Below are 20,037 nucleotides of genomic sequence, written 5' to 3' on the forward strand. Positions count from 1 at the left end.
TTTTCAAACTGTGGTCCTTGAGGGGGTTCCAGGTGGTCCCCATGCTAAATGACAGAAGAGTTGGTAACCAAATGGACCCTTAATATATGGATATTTAACTCTTGAGAGCGTAAAATTAAACCAAATGGACCCTTTACCCCCCAAAAAGTGACCACAGGTTCAGAAACACTGCTTTAGTGCTTGTACAGGTTTATCTCATAACAGCAGCTGGAGTTCACACACACACACACACACACACGTAGGCCTACAGCATTTCACACTGTTCGGTATCGAGCCGTTTAGCTTAGTGGGTCAAACCCATGATGTGAACACTGAGGGACCAGCGCCACCGGCCTCCCGTAGCAGCCGTAGTTTGTGAATTCAGTGCCGAAGATCCACTGCTCATATTTTGTCTCTGTAATCCTCACAGTCTTTCCAGGTTGGTTTCATAATCCATGGTTGATTCCTCTGGTTGTTCACTGTCCATCCAGCAGGGGGCATCACTCCTCCTCACTGAGTCTTTTGTTTCTTGCTGTGAGTGTGGACTCCCCCTGCTTGTTCCCTTCTGACCCTGCAGGCGTAGCACCTGTTACGAGAACACACACAATCAGCCAGCATTATTAGCAGCACCGTGTGTGTGTGTGTGTGTGTGTGTGTGTGTGTGTGTGTGTGTGTGTGTGTGTGTGTGTGTGTGTGTGTGTGTGTGTGTGTGTGTGTGTGTGTGTGTGTGTGTGTGTGTGTGTGTGTGTGTGTGTGTGTGTGTGTGTGTGTGTGTGTGTGTGTGTGTGTGTGTGTGTGTGTGTGTGTGTGTGTGTGTGTGTGTGTGTGTGCGTGTGCATGCTTCTTGCCTGCGCTGGTAGAGGAAGACGAGGAACAGGAGCTCGTCTCTGAAGCAGGAGAGCTGGTGGGAGGAGGACAAGGAGACAGAGGAGAGCCAGGACACACAGGAGCACACGTCTGACACCAAGGTGCTCATCCCCTAGGGGGGAGGGGAGAGGAGAGGAGAGGAGAGGGGAGCTAGTTAAATCAATGTCATAAATGTATTGGTTTCTTTGCGTGCAGGTTTTATTTCCCCTCCTTGTTGTTACTGATCTCAGAACACACGTCCATTAAAGCATTGGATAATACTGAGACCCAGGGAGTGGTTTGGTGAGTTGTGATTGGATGATGAGACGATGTGAGAAGAAAGCAGAACTCACTCTGTACATCAGAACGGCCCCCTGTAGATGATCCACACACTTCAACTGGAGAGAGAGAGAGAGAGAGGGGGGGGGGGGGAAGAGGGAGGGAGAGAGAGAGAGAGAGAGGGAGGGAGAGGGAATAGGGTAGGATGGGAGAGAGAGAGAGAGAATATGGTAGGATGAGAGAGAGAGAGAGATAATAGGGTAGGATGAGAGAGAGAGAGAATAGGGTAGGATGAGAGAGAGAGAGAATAGGGTAGAATGGGAGAGAGAGAGAGGGAGAGAGAGAATAGGGTAGGATGAGAGAGAGAGAGAGAGAGAGAGAGAGAGAATAGGGTAGGATGGGAGAGAGAGAGAGGGAGAGAGAGAATAGGGTAGGATGAGAGAGAGAGAGAGAATAGGGTAGGATGGGAGAGAGAGAGATAGATAGAGAATAGGGTAGGATGAGAGAGAGAGAGAGAGCATAGGGTAGGATGGGAGAGAGAGAGAGAGAGAGGTGAAACTAAAGCGTGTAAGAAGGAAGGAACTCACATGCCACATGCTGTGCACAGCCTAGCCGTAAATACTTCATCGTATGACGGATAGCAAATGTTTTCCAATCTGCAAGCTCACAACGCATCGCGGTGCCATAATATGCTATTCATATACTATACATTGGATAGCCGTCATACTTTTGACCAATACAGACAGACAGACACCCTGCTATAGGTGCAGCTGTAATCACTCAACAATAGTCCATGGTTTGGTCATGTTGAACATGTGGCTCATTTTGTACAACAACCTTCATTGTTTTTAACTCATGTTTATTGTGTATCTCTTCCTGACTTCATTGTCTCCCGTTTTGTCTTTAACCCATGGCGGGAACCCCTTTTGGTGTTAGCATCATGCTATGCTTTAGCTATTGAAAAATAGCAGATCTACAAGCTCATAGCGCGCCACCGAGTGGCGCGCTACGAGCTTGTAGGTCTGCTATTTTTGAAAAACCAAATCACGACTGACATAGAAACATAGCTTTTTCAGAAAACTGTCAGGATGTAGAAGACATTTTTAGAATCTGATCTCAGGTCAAAATGGGTTAAATGTGCGTACTGTATACATAATGGAATGAGTTCCATTATGTATTATATTGTACAGTATATGCAGCTCTTCTAGCTGGGTAATAAACGAGATGGGACTGCAGGGTTCCTCTCTGCTCACCTTGTGGTTGACGTAAAGCTGTGGAGTCATGGACAGGAAGCCGAAGGCGTAGACTCCTGGCAGGGAGAGAGAGAGGAAGGAGATGGGATGAGCTCCCTGGATCATGGTTTTATGTTTGTGTATAAATAATGTCTGCGCCAACAGACAGTGATGATAATAGAGCGTCGCAGTCCCTCCCCCCTTTCAGAACAACGAGTGGCCCAGGAAATGAATCCCAATCCATTTTCCCCATATACAGTAGGCATTTCAAAACGTATTTATTTAAAGACCTTTAAGCGTCGGTACGAAGCCAACTCTTGTCATGACAATCATGACGACACACACAAAGAATTAGAAAGTATAAAAAAACGGCAGGTTACAACACTTTTTTGTTGTTTTTCTTCTTTGTAATTACGTATTTGTTTGGTCCAAAATATTGTGGTGTGTTGTCATGATTTGTCACAAGAGTTGGCTTCGTACGACGCTTAAAAGGTCTTTAAATAAATACGTTTTGAAATGCCTATATGGGAAAAATGCATTGGGATTCATTTCCTGCGACTGCAACGCTCTATAGAGGAGATGCAACAGGACTCACCAGTCACCAGGCTGTTGATTAACCAGGAGGAGTGGCTGTCAAAGTCAACACAACATAGTGTTAGGTTTAGCTGTGGTCCAACACGTGTGATATTAATTAAAACACCTTGAGGGCCCCGGGCCTATTTAATCCATTAATAAAATGTGCCCATCGTCAACAAGCGCCTCTAGGCTGCAGAGCGACGCGATCCGTTTCCATAGCACTAATTTGACGGAGATTATCAAATCTACCGTCTCGGGCGCAATGACCGTGCACTTGAACTTGACGGTGATTTACGGGTCCCGATGGTCCCCGATGGGCCCCGATGGTGTTTTAACCACATTTGTTAACCCATTTAGGACTGAGGATGTTTCTTTTTTTTTCTTTTTTATCCTCACGACTTTGTAACCCATTTCTTCACCCAGTGTCAATTATGTAATGTAATCCTGGGCGCTACACTTCCTCTGCCAACCTGGGGGGGATGCCTGAGTGTCCAAGTTGCTCCTTTACACCTGACAGGGGGGAGTTTCCCTGGTTGGACGTAGCGCGTGGAAGGAACACGTTATTCCAACCAGTTCCTTTGCCCTCCATCAGGCGCCCCAGCTGGCCAGGGGGGAGGCAGTTTAGAGACCAGGATTACTGCATGTTTTTTGTGAGGGTACCTACCCTAGGGGACACGGGGAGAACATGCAAACTCCACACAGAAACGCCAACCCCGCCTTTGGGTGTGGGCACTGATGACGTGGAGGAAACACACCACCAGCACCCACAGCGTCCCGAGCGGGAATCGAACCCACTCCAGGACCTTCTAGCTGTGAGGCTAGGTGCCACCGTGCCCCCACCGTGCCCCTCATGCTTCCTTCTATGCACAAGGAGTCATGGTTCTTAACCATCTGAACCCCAGCATTCCTGTTAATTCTGGGGGGGACTATTCACCCCAAAAAAATAGGTGGGCCAAAACAAAATATAAGTTGTGACTCAGGTCTGCTTCACTATAAACTCGGAGGGTTTAAGTTGTTTTAAACATGCGGAGATGAAGCTCACCTCTTGTAGCGCAGATAGACCAGGGAGAAGATGGCTCCACTGATACACAGAGGGTACACCAGGTAGGACAGGTATCTCCACGCCTGGAGCAGCAGAGACACATGAGGACACAGAGTGTGAAGACGTGTGTCTGCTCTTATCTGCTGCACATGAGTTCACAAGAGACTGTATATCTATGGATGTTTAGAATATAATGCTATACCTGTGTGTCATACTCTACTGTCCTCCTTTCAGCCTCGTCCAGCTTATTAACCTGCGCGCACACACACACACACACACACACACACACACACACACACACACACACACACACACACACACACACACAGCAGGACATGAGCTGGTATAGACCTGCTCTGTATTCAATACATTCAACATTTAGATTAACACTACCGGTACTTTTGCCAGGGATTTTTCTTTTCATAATAAAAGGCAATAAAAGGCAGATCTTACTCTGAAAATCCCTGCCTTCCATTACCCCCTCCCCCCCCCCCCCCAAATCGAGGAACGACTGACATAGAAACAGAGCTTTTTCAGAAAACTGTCAGGATATAGAAGACATTTTTAGAATCTGATCTCAGGTCAAAATGGGTTATCACAAAAACAGTTCGAATACATGTAACCAACCACACTGTCCCGTCTAAGAACTGGACTCTGGAACTTACATGGATGACTGAACCACCGCTTCGCCACCGCAGGTGGATGTTGAACACTTTAAACATCTTCCACACCTGAAGAGACAAACATAATCCAGTCAGTCAGTCAGTCAGGCACTAATTCTCCTCAGATGCTTTGATTAATAGATTGACATTTAGTTAGTCAATTTGTTTGTTTGTTTGTTCGTCAGTTGTGGAGGTTTTGAATGAATATACTATAGAGCGTCGCAGTCCCGCCCCCCCTCGAGAGACCCGGAAAATAAATCCCCGTTCATTTTCCTCATAGACTTTTCAGAAAGTATTTATTTAAAGACGTTTACGCCACGGACAAAGCCAACTCTTGTTGTGACAAATCATGACAACAAACAAAAACTTCGGGCCAAACAAAGTGTAGCACCTAAATCCCTGGTGCTACTGGCTGCTGACGGTTGAGGAGGAAGTTTAGACGTGTGCTGAAAGAACTGAGGTCCAGAATGTTGGTTGAGTGGATATTAAATTATATTTATTTACCTTACAAAATCCTATACTTTGAATACAAATAACATAAATAACAAACAGTCAAACGTGGTGAATGCAACAGTCCCTGTCTGCACAGTCAGAAAACAGTTTGCCTCCTATCAACAACACCTGCAATTCATTAGGGAAAATACCCTCCCTGTAACTATGGCAACCTGAACTTGACCACACCCCTCAGTGGACATCATTGGCCACAATTAGAAGACTCAAATGGCACTTACACAAAGAATTAGAAAGTAGAACAAAATGGCAGGTTACAACACTTTTTTGTAATTATGTGTTTGGTCCAAAATATTGTATGCGTCGTCATGATTTGTCACGACAAGAGTTGGCTTTGTGCGACGCTTAAAAGGCCTTTACATAAATAAGTTTTGAAATGTCTATGGGGAAAAATGCATTGGGATTCATTTCCTGGGCCTGGCGTCGTCATGAAAGGGGGCGGGTCTGCGACGCTCTATACTCCGTGGCTGTAAACGAGTTTTACCCAGGGCCTTTACGGGCTTCCCCTGCCCGCCTACGAGGCACCGTTTCGGGGGCAGAGAGGGACCCCGTCCGGCCCTGAGTAAACCGTTTGCGAATAGTACAGTGGTATTTTTTTAGCAATTCTACTGCGAATCACGCTTTACCCGCATTTTAATCAAATATTCTACGCTGCCAAGATAGTTTTATTACCTTTAGAGCATACGCTGACGTATTTGGGCTTTTGATCCGTGAAAATCCGGCGTGAAAATCCGGCGAAAAAATTATGTGAACGATCGCACCACCCGCCATCTTGGTGCACCACAAGACCGCCCCACAAGACCCTCCTCCATGAGGCGTTGTACCCCGTTCATTTGCATTGGCCTCAATTTCCCAGAAGCCCTAGCAGCCCACAGCATGTGTTGATTTCCGGTTTCGTCATCATAACACGAAGGTCTCGTCTCTAGCTCCGCGGTTTCTTTTTAATTATTCAAATACAGCGAATTAAACACATAAAACAAAAGGCGGGAATGTCGTATTATGCGCGGTGGAACCCTGGATTAAACAATTAGCGGCCGTCAAACTGTTAATACGATGCAAAAAAAAGGATAACACAAAAAAGCCCCAGAGAGGGCTTGTTTCCATTGTGGTCCCGTCCTGTGTGTATTCAAGTCATGGTGTATATTATACCTCTACAGACGCTCCCAGGCCCACTGGAAGCAGAACCAGCAGACTGGTGTCGCTGTCGAGCAGGTGCAGGAACACCAGCAACGTGCTGAGACAACGCCACAACACTGAGACAAAGAAACTTTTAGTTTTAGTTTTAGTCTTTTGAATAGTTTTCATTTCATTTCATTTTTAGTCACATTTTAGTCACCTGGAATGTTTTAGTGTTAAGTCTGGTTTTAGTCGACTAAATATCATTCGATTTTAGTCGACTAAATTTACAGTTGATTTAGTCAGCTAAAATGTTTTTCCGCAGGGCCTTGATGCCGTCGTAATGGCTGATTTTACACTGAAAATAGCAGATCTGCAAGCTCACAACGCTGTTTCAGCATGCAACCAAGTGTCTACTGGATCTCTATACTGGGTCCACTAGTCCCTTCCTAACATTTTAGTCTTGTTTTTATTTGTCGACGAAATTGTCAGTATATTTAGTCTTAGTTTTAGTCATCATAGCTTAGTTTTTATTTAGTTTCCATTTAGTTTTCCTCAGTGGAAAAAGGTAGTCGACGAACATTTTTCGTCTTAGTTTTTAGTCGACGAAATCAACACTGCCGAGAGACAGACGGAACACTTCATATAACACACCTACAGGCTAACAATCAATGAGTTATTAGCTTATTTTTGGCAAGTGACACTGTAATAACAGAAATAAAACAGTGATAATATTGTAATAAAAATCATCATACCCGGAAGTTATGCAAAGCCTACTGAGTGTAAATAAACCCTACTTTCTGGACTTGACAGCAGTGGCGTGCACAGATAGACACTAGGGGGTGCTAGAGCACCACCTGCCCTTGCCCTCTGGAGAGCAATGTGCCCTTTTTTCTTCCCCCCCCCCCTTTTGTACAGTGTACACTATAGTATGTGGACCATGGTGACATTGATCCATTCTTTATTTAAAAAATAAAAAGCTTCTAAAATCTATAAATCTCACACCATTAAGGCAACCGGCCGGTTCCACGCGCTGCACAAGGTGCCCTTTTTTCACTTGAGCACCTGCCCCTCTAAATGTCTGTGCACGCCACTGCTTGACAGCCCCAGACATCCAAACAGAAACGTCCTATATGACTGCATTAAACTACGTTAAATGACATTAAACTCATTTTGCCACTCACTTTATGCATGCGCATACCCTCTATTCATAACATGTAGAGACCAGAGAGTCATTATGACAGTAATATGAAATTATTATGGATGCTGATGACGTCATTTTCACCTGACTTCCTGGACATTCCCAGCATGCTTTTTTTCTTCCTCCAGAAGCTGATGTCATTTTTAAGAGCCAGGAACTCACAGATAAGCTGGAAAATAAACAAGAAAAAAACAAAAACATCACATTAAATGTAAGCAAGCATAGCATAGAGCCTACATTTTTTTTAGTATTGTTATTAGTGTGGTAAACAAAAGGGTAAACAGACTTTGTGATGCTGGCTTTCCAGTTTCCACGTGGGATACCTGGTTACAATTCCCGGGTGTTACGTATACATGAAAATGGTTGAAAATAACTGCTAGAGCCATATAAATCTTCTCTTATGGGGGGTCCTTAATTGGCATATATTTTCAAATGGGGGTCCGCAGGCTAATTAGTGTCAATTTGTGGGTCCTTGGCATGAAAAAGTTTGGGAACCACTGCATTAGTGTGTGTGTTGGTGTTCTTACATGCAGGGCTGTGACCCCAGCGGTCATTAGTGTGTGTGTGTGTGTGTGTGTGTGTGTGTGTGTGTGTGTGTGTTGGTGTTCTTACATGCAGGGATGTGACCCCAGCGGTCATTAGTGTGTGTGTGTGTGTGTGTGTGTGTGTGTGTGTGTGTGTGTGTATGTGTGTGTGTTGGTGTTCTTACGTGCAGGGCTGTGACCCCAGCGGTCATTAGTGTGTGTGTGTGTGTGTGTGTGTGTGTGTGTGTGTGTGTGTGTGTGTGTGTGTTGGTGTTCTTACGTGCAGGGATGTGACCCCAGTGGTCATTAGTGTGTGTGTGTGTTGGTGTTCTTACGTGCAGGGCTGTGACCCCAGCGGTCATTAGTGTGTGTGTGTGTGTTGGTGTTCTTACGTGCAGGGATGTGACCCCAGCGGTCATTAGTGTGTGTGTGTGTGTGTGTTCTTACGTGCAGGGATGTGACCCCAGCGGTCATTAGTGTGTGTGTGTGTGTTCTTACGTGCAGGGATGTGACCCCAGCGGTCATTAGTGTGTGTGTGTGTGTGTGTGTGTTCTTACGTGCAGGGCTGTGACCCCAGCGGTCATTAGTGTGTGTGTGTGTTGGTGTTCTTACGTGCAGGGATGTGACCCCAGCGGTCATTAGTGTGTGTGTGTGTGTGTTCTTACGTGCAGGGCTGTGACCCCAGCGGTCATTAGTGTGTGTGTGTGTGTGTTCTTACGTGCAGGGATGTGACCCCAGCGGTCATTAGTGTGTGTGTGTGTGTGTTCTTACGTGCAGGGCTGTGACCCCAGCGGTCAGGAGGAGCACATAGAGGTTGGAGTCCATCAGCGTTCCTTTGATCTCGTCTATGTTCTCCTCGCTGAAGCCTGGACGGACACAGAGGAGAGTCGCCACAACCGCATGCATACGTTGTTATAGAATCATTCTATGGGCCATTCATACTACCGCTGTTTCGGTGCTGTAGTACCCCCCCCCCCCCCCCCCCCCGAACCTCAAATGACGTCACATTGTAGGCTCTACAGAGCTGAACCGACTTTTATTCGGCTCTAAAATAGGAGTATGAATCGGCCCTATCTCAAGTGGATGGCAGAGTCCACAGCAAAACCAGGTGCGTAGCGTGGATCAATTGATTGACTGGAGGGGGGGGGGGGGCGTGCTAATGGGGGACCTTTTAAAACAAAGGCATGCTATAGTTTGCTACTAAACCAAAGTATAGGCCTATCTTTTGTTGTTTTTCTAGTTTTTTCGCCACCCCTCTCTTCGAAGTTAGACTGGGCCAGCTCTAAACTGGCCCGCGTGGCCCAATGGACCCTATTATGCCGATATTACTATAGCTAGTAATATCGAGTGATACCAATGTGAAAGTCTATCGCTGTTGTTTAACTTAACCACTGCTGTGTGCATTTAACGTCAATGATGTATAGGCATTGTGATTTTTAGCTAGTTCCCATATGTGTATATAGGAACGAGGCTAGTCCTAGCTCACAGTCCCTTCCTAAACCTTCCCAGCAGGATTCAGAAATAGACGGAACACAATTAGCTCGGATCTTATTAGTCCCCGTCAGGAATCGCTATACCGTCCGTGCCCGTGCACTCATTCATTAATAGCATGAAAATGTAGAACACGCGTCAGTCACTATAATAGATCAAAGATCTGGGACACACGGATCGTTCGACTGGTATACGATGGCAGTTAACCCATTTTGGGGTTAGTATTATATTATGCTTTAGCTATTGAAAAATAGCAGATCTACAAGCTCATAGCGCGCCACCGAGTGGAGCGCTACGAGCTTGTAGGTCTGCTATTTTTGAAAAATCGAAGAACGACTGACATAGAAACATAGCTTTTTCAGAAAACTGTCAGGATGTACAGGATGTAGAAGACATTTTTTTTATCTGATCTCAGGTCAGAATGGGTTAATGCCCCGCGGGGGGGCTGAAAGAAAGAGTGACTCACCAAACTGTCGAAGGGAATAGACCACGTCGTGCAGATGGACCCAGATCCTGAACCGTCTCAGAGAGATGGCCTCGTACGACACGGTCAGAGGCAGCTGGACGGAACCGCTGCTGATCTCCTATAGAAAGACGGAGAACCACTCAACACATTCTGACCTGAGATCAGATTAAAAAAAATGTCTTCTACGTCCTGACAGTTTTCTGAAAAAGCTATGTTTCTATGTCGGTGGTTCTTCGATTTTTCAAAAATAGCAGACCTATGAGCTTGTAGATCTGCTATTTTTCAATAGCTAAAGCATAACATGGTGCTAACGCCAAAAATGGGTTAGGGGCTGTCACGATTACAAATGCTAGTGGACGATACATTCTCACACACAAATAATTGTGATTCACTATTTAATTGTGCATTGGAATGATACAATTTGTAATTTGTATATATATATTTTTTTGGGAGCGTTCTACTCTTAAAAAAAATAAGAAAGAAAAAAAGGTCATTACACTTTTGACATATTATTGCTTATAGCAGCTTTAAATATACAAAGAGATAACTGACACATTTAAAAACTAATAATAATGTTTTCTTTACAAAAGATTTACAAAATACAAAACATCACTTTGTGACGTGTTGTGAGCTTGCAGATCAACTATTTCCGCAGTTTTTGAAAAATGTTTGAAAATGTATACGACATTTGTCGTCAACATGGAGACGATTGACTGATTATGCAAAAATAATTGTGATTATCTCAAATAATTGGGGTTTAACTGCTATAGAAATATGGAACCATACAGCAGGGGTTCTGAATGTTTCTGGCTGGGGACCCCAGAAAATACATCATAAATGAATACTGAAACCAGATCTATAATCACTAAGGAAAGTTTATGCATGTACTATGTGTACTGTATAACTAACTCTTCATTACCTTTTCCAGCCATTCAGTTGCAAAAAAAAAAGAAAAAATATTTTTAAATAATTTGGGGTTGCGACCCACGGGTTGAGAACTTCTGCCATACAGAATAGATACTGTATATGCATGCGTGTATGTACCTCAGAGCTAATATACTGTATACTCTAAGATATGTACTGTATATATTGCATTATGTAGGTATACTATATATGGTCTTACCAAGAGGTCATGCACTCTGAAGCTCAGCTCGTCTATCAGTAACAGGGGGAGGTAGGTGAACCTGCTGCCTTCCTGAGACCTGCACAGAGACAGTCAAAGAGTCATTCTCAGGTAGAGCTTTTGAGGTATTATTTTGTTCATGGCACGTCTGCTTTTATTTTAGAGACGCTAGCCCCTCCTATGTCCAGCTTTTAGTGTAAGTTCACAAACGATATCTATTTTATGTCATGTTGGTGTGATTTCTTTTACAGATACAAACAGAAAAGAGATTTTGGAAAGTGAAGGGCAAAATGACATCGTGATGATGTGGTGTAAAGTAACTACCTAATGTAAGTAAGTACATTTACGAAAATACTGTAACTTTTGAGGTATTTTTGACTTAACTGAGTGGCCTTTACTCCACTGCCACTACAATTATTTGAAAACTTTAGTCACTAGTTAGTTTGTAAATTTTGAGTATTATTACAAAACATACATTAACCACTTAACCAGCTATGCTATTTTTGTCTGTTTATGAGTACCCAATAGCGATGATCGGATTGGCTGAGGAGCCCATAAGCGATGATTTGATTGGCTGAGCAAAGCACATATTGGGGATAAAAAGTGAGGACGCAAAGTGTGATTGGCCGGAATGAGATGATGTATGATGATAAGAGTGCCCCTCACTTCACACGGGTGTGATTTTTCCCAATATTGCACATGTTTTTCCCTATTATTATTAGAATATTCCTACACAAACATTAAATGCATTAAATTCCCATTGACAATGAATGGAGAATTTACGTCATATGTGTCGACATCGACATGTTACGTCATGATGATATGTGATGATAAGAGCGGCCCTCACTTCACACAGGTGTGATTTTTACCTTATTTTATGGTCATTCGAGTTCGTCATAGAAGTGTATATTTGTACGTCTTTAAATATTCTGATGAATTGAAAATGGAGGACCCTGATGTAAACAAGTCTTAGTGCTTTTCGTGGTTTCGTTTGAAATGTAGGCCTACCCATTTTACATACTGTGAAATAAAATAATCTATCAATCAAACATAACTGCCAAAACTGCAAAGAATGGCCAATGTTTACTTGATACTCGATACAATCAGAATTACTACTATAGGACTAACAAGCAATGTTATGTAGACAGACAGGAGTGACGTCATACTCTTCCAAAATAGGTTGGAGACTAGAGATGATTTTGTTACGCCCACAAATTAATTAGACCTGAGATCAGATTCTAAAAATGTCTTCTACATCCTGACAGTTTTCTGAAAAAGCTATGTTTCTATGTCAGTCGTTCTTCGATTTTTCAAAAATAGCAGACCTACAAGCTCTTAGCGTGCGGCGCGCTATGAGCTTGTAGATCTGCTATTTTTCAATAGCTAAATCATAACATAATGCTAACACCAAAAGGGGTCCCCGCCCCAAAATGGGTTAATAGCCATGGGTCCGCTCTGGCAGGGTCCAGATTTTGGACCCAATCAGGGTCCGCGTTTCCTCGTTTACATATGACATACATTTTCCCTTCAATGTCAAATGGCATTTAATGTTTTGATGTTTAAATTAAGTCATATTTAGTGAGATTTTGACCTATGTTCTCCGTTCATTGTCAACGGCAAATCCTGAGACGTGTGGGGACAATAGCTGTATATATGGAGGGGTTATAGCGCCCCCTCAATAATGCACAATAACTTTATGTATAAAGTAGTCGAGTCAGATTGTTGTGGGAGGTTTTGAAGCTTGGTCTTCAGTGACATTGGGATGTTGCTGAACCCAGGAGGAGCAAGAATAGTCAAAGTGGCATTGAATGAGGGCATAGAGTTTTAGATAATCTATTCTAACGGACCCAGTTATTCATTTCAATGGGAGTATTTCTCAGTGGCGTTTGAAGCACCCTGAAGTCTGCCAGAAGTACGTATCACTGTTGGGCTATGGTTGGCTCGAGCGTGGTCTCAAGCACAAGGTCAACTTTGGCGCCATGAGGTCACTGAACGCCTGTCCACCTCCATGAACGGACGTCCTGCAGTTCCAGCTTAGGCCAGTAGGGCTTCAACGACAGAGCGGCTTCAACGTTGGCCAGCCGAGTGAGTGCCCCCGAAAGAGCACTTTGACGTTTTATGTCACGAGAAACCAGATCCAGCGACGGTTTGGTATCTCCAGATCGCGACGCCTCCGTCGTCGCCGCAGGAGGCCAGGAGCCCCGCCTCCTTTGGATGCCAGCTGACGCAGTTCACGTCCTGGCCGTGAGCCTTGGCCGCGCGGGCCGCCAGGGAGAACACGGGCCGGTCCGGATCGGCGCCGCCACCCCCGCCGCCAGGCTCCTCCTCCTCCCGAAACACGCGCACCGCGTCGTCTCCGCAGGCCGTCGCCAAGGCGTCGTACACCGACCGCTCGTGGAACCCCGATAGAGTGCAGACGCACCTCCAAGTCTCGTCGTCCAAGTCCTTCCAGATCTTCACCGTGCGGTCGGCGCTGCACGAGGCCAGCCGCCGCCCGCCTCGCTCGAAGGACAGACTCCACACGGTGGACGTGTGTCCCTCCAGGGTGGCGCTGCACTCCCAGTCGTCGTCGTCCCGTTTCCCGTGAATGCAGACCCTGTCGTCGTAGCCGGCCGACGCCAGGAGCGCCCGCGTGGGGTGCCACTCCACGTGCTTGACGTCCTGCGCGTGCGACGTCACCACGCTGACGCACTCGTACCCGTCCTCCTCCTCCTCCTCGCCCGCCGCCGCCTCCCACACCCACACGCTCTTGTCTCGGCCGCACGTGGCCAGCAGGTTCCCCGAGGGCGCCCAGGCCACGCATTTCACCTCGCTCTCGTGGCCCTCCAGCGTGGCCAGGCGCTCGAACTCGAACTCGCCGCTGCGGCTCGTCTTTCTCCAGACGCGCGCGGTCGCGTCGAAGCCGGCCGTGGCCAGGTAGGCGCCGCAGGGAGACCACGCCACCTTCCTCACGGTGCGCCGGCCGTGCGCATCCCGGAGGACCGTCTGGCATTGCCACGCGGCGTCGCCCTCTCGTCCCCAGATCCGCACGGCCCGGTCGCCTCCGCACGAAGCCAGCAGAGTCCCGCCGGGGTTCCACGCCACGAACCAGCAGCGAGAGTCCGGGTGCGCGGCCAACCTCTGAACAAGCACTAAAGAGTCTGTCATGTTATTTATGCCCGCGTTAGCCGAGTTAAACACAACCTAAACACAACACAACCTTCTCTATACAAACAGCTGTTTCTAAAGGTGCTAATCTTTAAAAAACACTGGATTATGCCGTGCGTGTGCGAAGGAGATTTCACCACCTCGCCTGGGTGTGAAATTCCAGGGGGGAAATTATGAAATCCAATTCAAAAGTAGCAGATCTACAAGCTCAAAATGCGTCGCTTCGCACCACGTTTAGAGCTTGCGGATCTGCTACTTTTTGTTTTGTGACGCTGTGGAGATGAGAGGTTTATCCCCGACAGCATCGACACATTTAGGAACATAGGTTTTTTTCAGAAAACTTAGCATCTAGAAGACTTGATGATTATATGTTCTAAATATCTGTGTCGTAAGGTTAAACACGGCCATATAAGGAGCTGTGTAGGACTAGAGTCCAGTCCTGTCTCAAGTCCACATTTTCATTCGGTCTCGTCTCGCCCTTAAAGGGACACTTCACCCTTTTTGCAAAACAAATATGTTAATGACGTTTAGAAGATGTAGAACACTTTCCTGGGGGTCTTTATGTGTGTAATATGTGGTAGTAGTGGGAGGGTATTGTAGATCAGCTATTTTCAGCAAGTGTAAAAACAAAAGTCATTACGGCGGCATCAAGGCCCGCCAAAATGCATTTTTGTCAACTAAATCAACTGTAGATTAAGGGCCGATTCATACTCCTATTTTAGAGCCGAATAAAAGTCGGTTCAGCTCTGTAGAGCCTACAATGTGACGTCATTTGAGGTTCGGGGGGGGGGGGGGGGGGGTACCGTCCTAAAGTCGGCTCTTCGGTGCTACTGAAAATTTCTGACGAGCCGAAATCATTTCGCCACTATTTTACCGCCGAAACAGCGGTAAAATAGGAGTATGAATCGGCCCTTAGTCAACTAAAATATTATGATATTTAGTCGACTAAAACTAGACTAACACTAAAACATTCCAGGTGACTAAAATGTGACTGAAACTAAATGAAAACTATTGAAGAGACTATGACTAAAACTAAAATCTAAAACTATTTTTTTTTTGCCAAAAACAACACTGACACCTACACCCTCATGTAGCGCCGCACATCGCTGGGAAGTCCCGCCCTGTTGAAGCTGAAGTCCTCCGACATCATAGTGATGGACAGTCGGGACCTCCAATGGGAAACGGGGAGGTCCGATTTAGGCGTGGCTTTCTGAACCGGCCAAACAAAGAAAAAGAAAGGAAAAGAAAATGACTTGTACAGGATTAGAGGTCAATAGAGTATAAGAGCAACTGTGCTAAAATGCAGTACCATTTTTACGGAACGGCCATGCCTAGCTTTCTATAACTCATGGTTTCCAAATGGGACAGAAAGGGCAAGATCCCGACACCACAACTAGACATGCTGGACGAAATCAGCCAGACTGTATGCTACAGCTTTGATACACCAAAACCTGTGTGGTGGATTTGTGAGGCTATCGATAGCTAAAGACTGGACAGGACGGCTATAGCCTGGCATGGCCAGACCAGGGCCATATAGAGTAAGACAGAGTTACGACATTGGCGGTGATAGAAAACAGCCTGGTCACGTGGTTCATGTACTCGCGCGAGCCCATAGACGCCAATGCATTCCGTACACTTCCGGTTGTCCCTTTTTAAACCAATAGAAGTCTATGCAGAAGAGCCTGGCCCCATGAGGTGAACAGAGTTGTCGTGTAACTCTGTCTTACTCTATGGCTCTGGGGCCAGACTAATATCACTGCGTAGATAATCTCCCCAGGGATTCGTTTGGCAGATTTGTCTGGTTTTTCAGGCTACAGGAAGGCCACATTATTAGACTCTATACCATACATGGGCAGCTGGCGGCCTGTGGGCCACATGCGGCCCGCACCTTCACTTAATGTGGCCCACCGGTTAATATTGGAATACTGATATATTATTGAATTCAGCTGTTACAATTCTAAACATGCAAACATAACCCGCTGTTACTTACTATTAACAGTCTATATTCGTAGCTTAATGGCTAGTATTAAAATGTTAGTCTTTTATTTGTCCAATGTTTTTGCATTTAAGTTAACATAAGTATAATGATAAAAATGTAACTTTTCACGATTCCAATTCAAAAATAGCAAAACATAAAACCCAAAATATTCAGGATTTCAATTAAAATATAGCAAATTCAATAGGCCTATAGCAAAAATAGCAGATCTACAAGCTCAAAGCTCACGTTTTGAGCTTGTAGATCGTCCATTTTGGCCTATACGAGTATGTGGCCCTCTGGAGTGACTGTGGAACTATATAGTGGCCCTCTCCATCAGCAAAGTTGCCCGCCCCTGCTCTATAGCATACATGTTGTCACCTTGTGTTTGTCTCTGTGTCTGGGGGGGACGTACAGTAGGTGGTGAGCAGGGCAGTGAAGTGGACCTGTCTGTCCTCCAGAGGAGACTCACCTTGTGTTTGTCTCTGTGTCTGGTGGGGATGTAGGTGGTGAGCAGGGCAGTGTAGTGGCCCTGTCCCCTGTCCTCCAGAGGAGACTCACCTTGTGTTTGTCTCTGTGTCTGGGGGGGACGTACAGTAGGTGGTGAGCAGGGCAGTGAAGTGGACCTGTCTGTCCTCCAGAGGAGACTCACCTTGTGTTTGTCTCTGTGTCTGGGGGGGACGTAGGTGGTGAGCAGGGCAGTGTAGTGGACCTGTCTGTCCTCCAGAGGAGACTCACCTTGTGTTTGTCTCTGTGTCTGGGGGGGACGTAGGTGGTGAGCAGGGCAGTGTAGTGGACCTGTCCCCTGTCCTCCAGAGGAGACGTGCCGGCATTATGCACGTACACTATAGCATGCAGGCTGCCATTAGCCCGGGTCTCTTCTGGCAGAGTGACATTCACCTGCCTGCAGAGAGAGAGAGAGAGAGAGAGAGAGAGAGACAGAGGACCCAGGGGTTTAGATGGGTTCCAGGGACATTTTATGAGTCTTACTTCAATGACGTTATAGAGTAGGCTACAGTACTGAATCCCAGGACCCCCGGAGGGTGACATGATTGTGTCCTTTTTAGTGAGTCTAAGGATGCAGGCTGCACTGCACTGTGTGCATCACTGCACACAGTCACACACACGCACACGCGCTCGCACAGCCACGCACGCACGCACGTGCACAGCCACGCGCGCACAGCCACGCGCACACAGCCACGCACGCATGCACGCACACAGACACACACAAATAAACATAATTGTTTTTGCTTATCTTTTGCTAATGATGATGATCAGCTACTTCGTTGATATGCAGGGGGAAAACAATGATATAATCAAGTTACCGTTCAAATGAAGAGTGAATGTCAAACGGGTCCAGTTTCACGATGAGGTTTAGCTGGCTCTCATCTGGCTCCAAGCACGTGAAAACAGACAGACAGACAGACAGACAGACAGACAGACAGACAGACAGACAGACAGACAGACAGACAGACAGACAGACAGACAGACAGACAGACAGACAGACAGACAGACAGACAGACAGACAGGCTATGTGTTTTTTCTGTTTTTATATAGTGTATATTTGTACGACTCTAAATGCTCTGATGAATTGAAAAAGGTACGTGGCCCCTGTTGTAAACAAGAAGTGTAATGCTTTATCAGTGTGTCGTCTACAGTAACAGTCTTTGTATTGAGTTGTGTGAAATGTGCCCATTCTGCAGGCTGTTAATAAAGACAGACAGACAGACAGACAGACAGACAGACAGACATCATCAATTCAAACCAACCTGCAGCCTGGGTCTCTGCGCCAGGTAGGAGGTGACACAGGTCTCTCCTCTGGTCCTGTCGCAGGGCTTGTTGTTCAGGAAGCCGTGCACCACCCACGCGGTGTGCACCATGTACACAACGAACACACCCAAGAACACCCGGGCCGTGGTGCTGTTCTTCTCTCCTCCTGCTGCTCCTCCTGCGGGCTTGGAATAACAACACGACGGAAACATGGTAGACTATAACACAGACAGCAACTAAAGAACAGCTATAACCGCTCCACTATTTTTCATTAAATTAAATTAAAATAAACATAGAAATAACACAAAGACCACTTAATGAAATGCTGCTTCCTCTAGCAGCTATAGTCTAGCTTGTATAGCATCCTTCAGGACCGTGAGATGCAGGGATTACACCGAAATTGGTGACCTATCGAGATTACGTTGATGGCTCAGCAGCGACATCTGGTGGTCATTCATGGGAATACGGTATATTTATGAGTGTGCGACGTTAATAGTTAATGCCGTGTCAAATCCGATTTAAAAAATGTAATAATTTGCATCAGAATATCAAATCACGCTGTGTAGCTACAGTAAACAATTTCTCGAACATCGCAGCCAGTTAAATCTTTCTTTCACACAGGCACAGCTAGCCAACAACACTGTGGCCACAATGTTCGATGGGGTGACCAATTATGGTGTGACAGCTGTGCTGTGCCTGTGCTGCATCCATCCGGGGACCGGTCCTCCGGGAGGGACGGTGCTGATGCTGAACAACATGGCATTGAAGATAAATACATGGACGGCTGCGTTTACACCAGTGGTTCCCAAAGTGGGGTCCTTGAGGGAGTTCCAGGGTGACCCCCTAACTAACGGGTCCATTTGGTTCCATAAATTAACATTTATTTTACAAAATAATTGGGGGTGTCGTTAAATGGGGTCTGTAGACTAATATGCATGTCAAACTGAGGGGGTCCTGAACGGGTTGAGAATCACTGCTAGAGCTGGGGGTCCTTGATGCGTTCGGAAATGCGCCCTGAACGCACTGGTATGCTCTCTTGTCGTTCGTTTATTCAGTGCACTCCACTCAGTGCGTTGCCGTTCGAAAATCCAGTGCGCTGCGCACCGGGTGTGCCGAGTGCACGCAATTCAATTCAATTCAAAGGGCTTTATTGGCATGAGAAAACATACGTTTACATTGCCAAAGCAGAAAGAACAGTACAACAATACTGTTGTACTGTACAGCACGCACTGAGCAACCCTACCCTCAGGGTAGGGTTGCTCAGTGTGAATGGTGTGTTGTAACTGGTCGTTCGTAAATAAGGCACACTGAACGCACTCTGTGACGTCACCGCCCACCACACTCAACAAACTGACCACATTCCCGGTGCGCATAGCCGAACGCGCCCCAAAAGGTTTGGGAACCACATGGTTTACACTGACTGAATGATGATGTTGCAGTTGTTTTTTTCTTTCCCCAATCTCACAATGCAATTAAGTCGTCTTTGTGTTATTTCTTTGTGTTTATTTTTATTTTATTTTATAAAAAATAGTGGAGCGGTTATAGCTGTTCTTTAACCATACATTTAGTCGCTGTCTGTATAGTGACCACCACCACCGCCACAGAAGATTAAGGTTCATTTTAACAGGGTTACATTTTAGCATTTTAGTTTAGGCTTCTGTTTGGCCACTCCTATAAAACTAGGACCAGCAGGACCCCAGCCGAGAGGCGTTATTTTTAAAGTCATGCCAGTACAGTTCACAGTTTCACACACAGACAATCACATTCACAACCTAGTACATTCAGCCAGAATGTGATCTATCCTGACAAAGTGAGTTGAATACTAAATAAGATTAATAATATATGTAATACCTATAATCAAGCAAGCCCAAAATGTACAGGTATTAAACCGTCCGTAACAACTTTACCTTCCTCGATCCTTTGCCTTGCAGGCTTGCACACACAGTCAAATCGGGTTTAACTATACTCTATGGGTTAACTTCATTATGTTAGCTTTGTTGTTTTGTTTTTTAGAGGAATACAGATTAATCTGTATGTGTGTCAATGTGTGTTTACTTTGTTGTGGTAATTAACGGATACAAGCCAGTGGATCCTGCCT

The 20,037-nt window shown here is 45.7% G+C and overlaps 2 protein-coding genes across 2 annotated transcripts; both read right to left on the reverse strand.

Annotated features, from left to right (window-relative positions):
* Positions 1 to 489: 489 nt before the first annotated feature.
* LOC310856589 (lipid scramblase CLPTM1L-like) lies at positions 490 to 18,151 on the reverse strand (the record flags this gene model as incomplete). The annotated part of the gene is made up of 18 exons (XM_083762060.1): positions 490 to 565; positions 828 to 958; positions 1,179 to 1,223; positions 2,358 to 2,413; positions 2,932 to 2,966; positions 3,955 to 4,037; positions 4,157 to 4,207; positions 4,620 to 4,685; positions 6,276 to 6,379; positions 7,528 to 7,612; positions 8,739 to 8,833; positions 9,925 to 10,042; positions 11,048 to 11,126; positions 15,277 to 15,404; positions 16,642 to 16,749; positions 16,908 to 17,073; positions 17,495 to 17,586; positions 17,939 to 18,151. The coding sequence occupies 18 exons, from the start codon at positions 18,149 to 18,151 to the stop codon at positions 490 to 492; spliced, it is 1,731 nt and encodes a 576-aa protein (XP_083618186.1).
* Positions 13,169 to 14,194, reverse strand: LOC310855987 (putative cytosolic iron-sulfur protein assembly protein ciao1-A; the record flags this gene model as incomplete). The annotated part of the gene is made up of 1 exon (XM_083761202.1): positions 13,169 to 14,194. One exon carries the CDS (start codon positions 14,192 to 14,194, stop codon positions 13,169 to 13,171), a length of 1,026 nt encoding a protein of 341 aa, XP_083617328.1.
* Positions 18,152 to 20,037: the final 1,886 nt, after the last annotated feature.

Source organism: Protomyctophum parallelum, assembly GCF_964188405.1.
Source record: "Protomyctophum parallelum genome assembly, chromosome: 3".
In the NCBI taxonomy this organism is placed as follows: domain Eukaryota; kingdom Metazoa; phylum Chordata; class Actinopteri; order Myctophiformes; family Myctophidae; genus Protomyctophum; species Protomyctophum parallelum.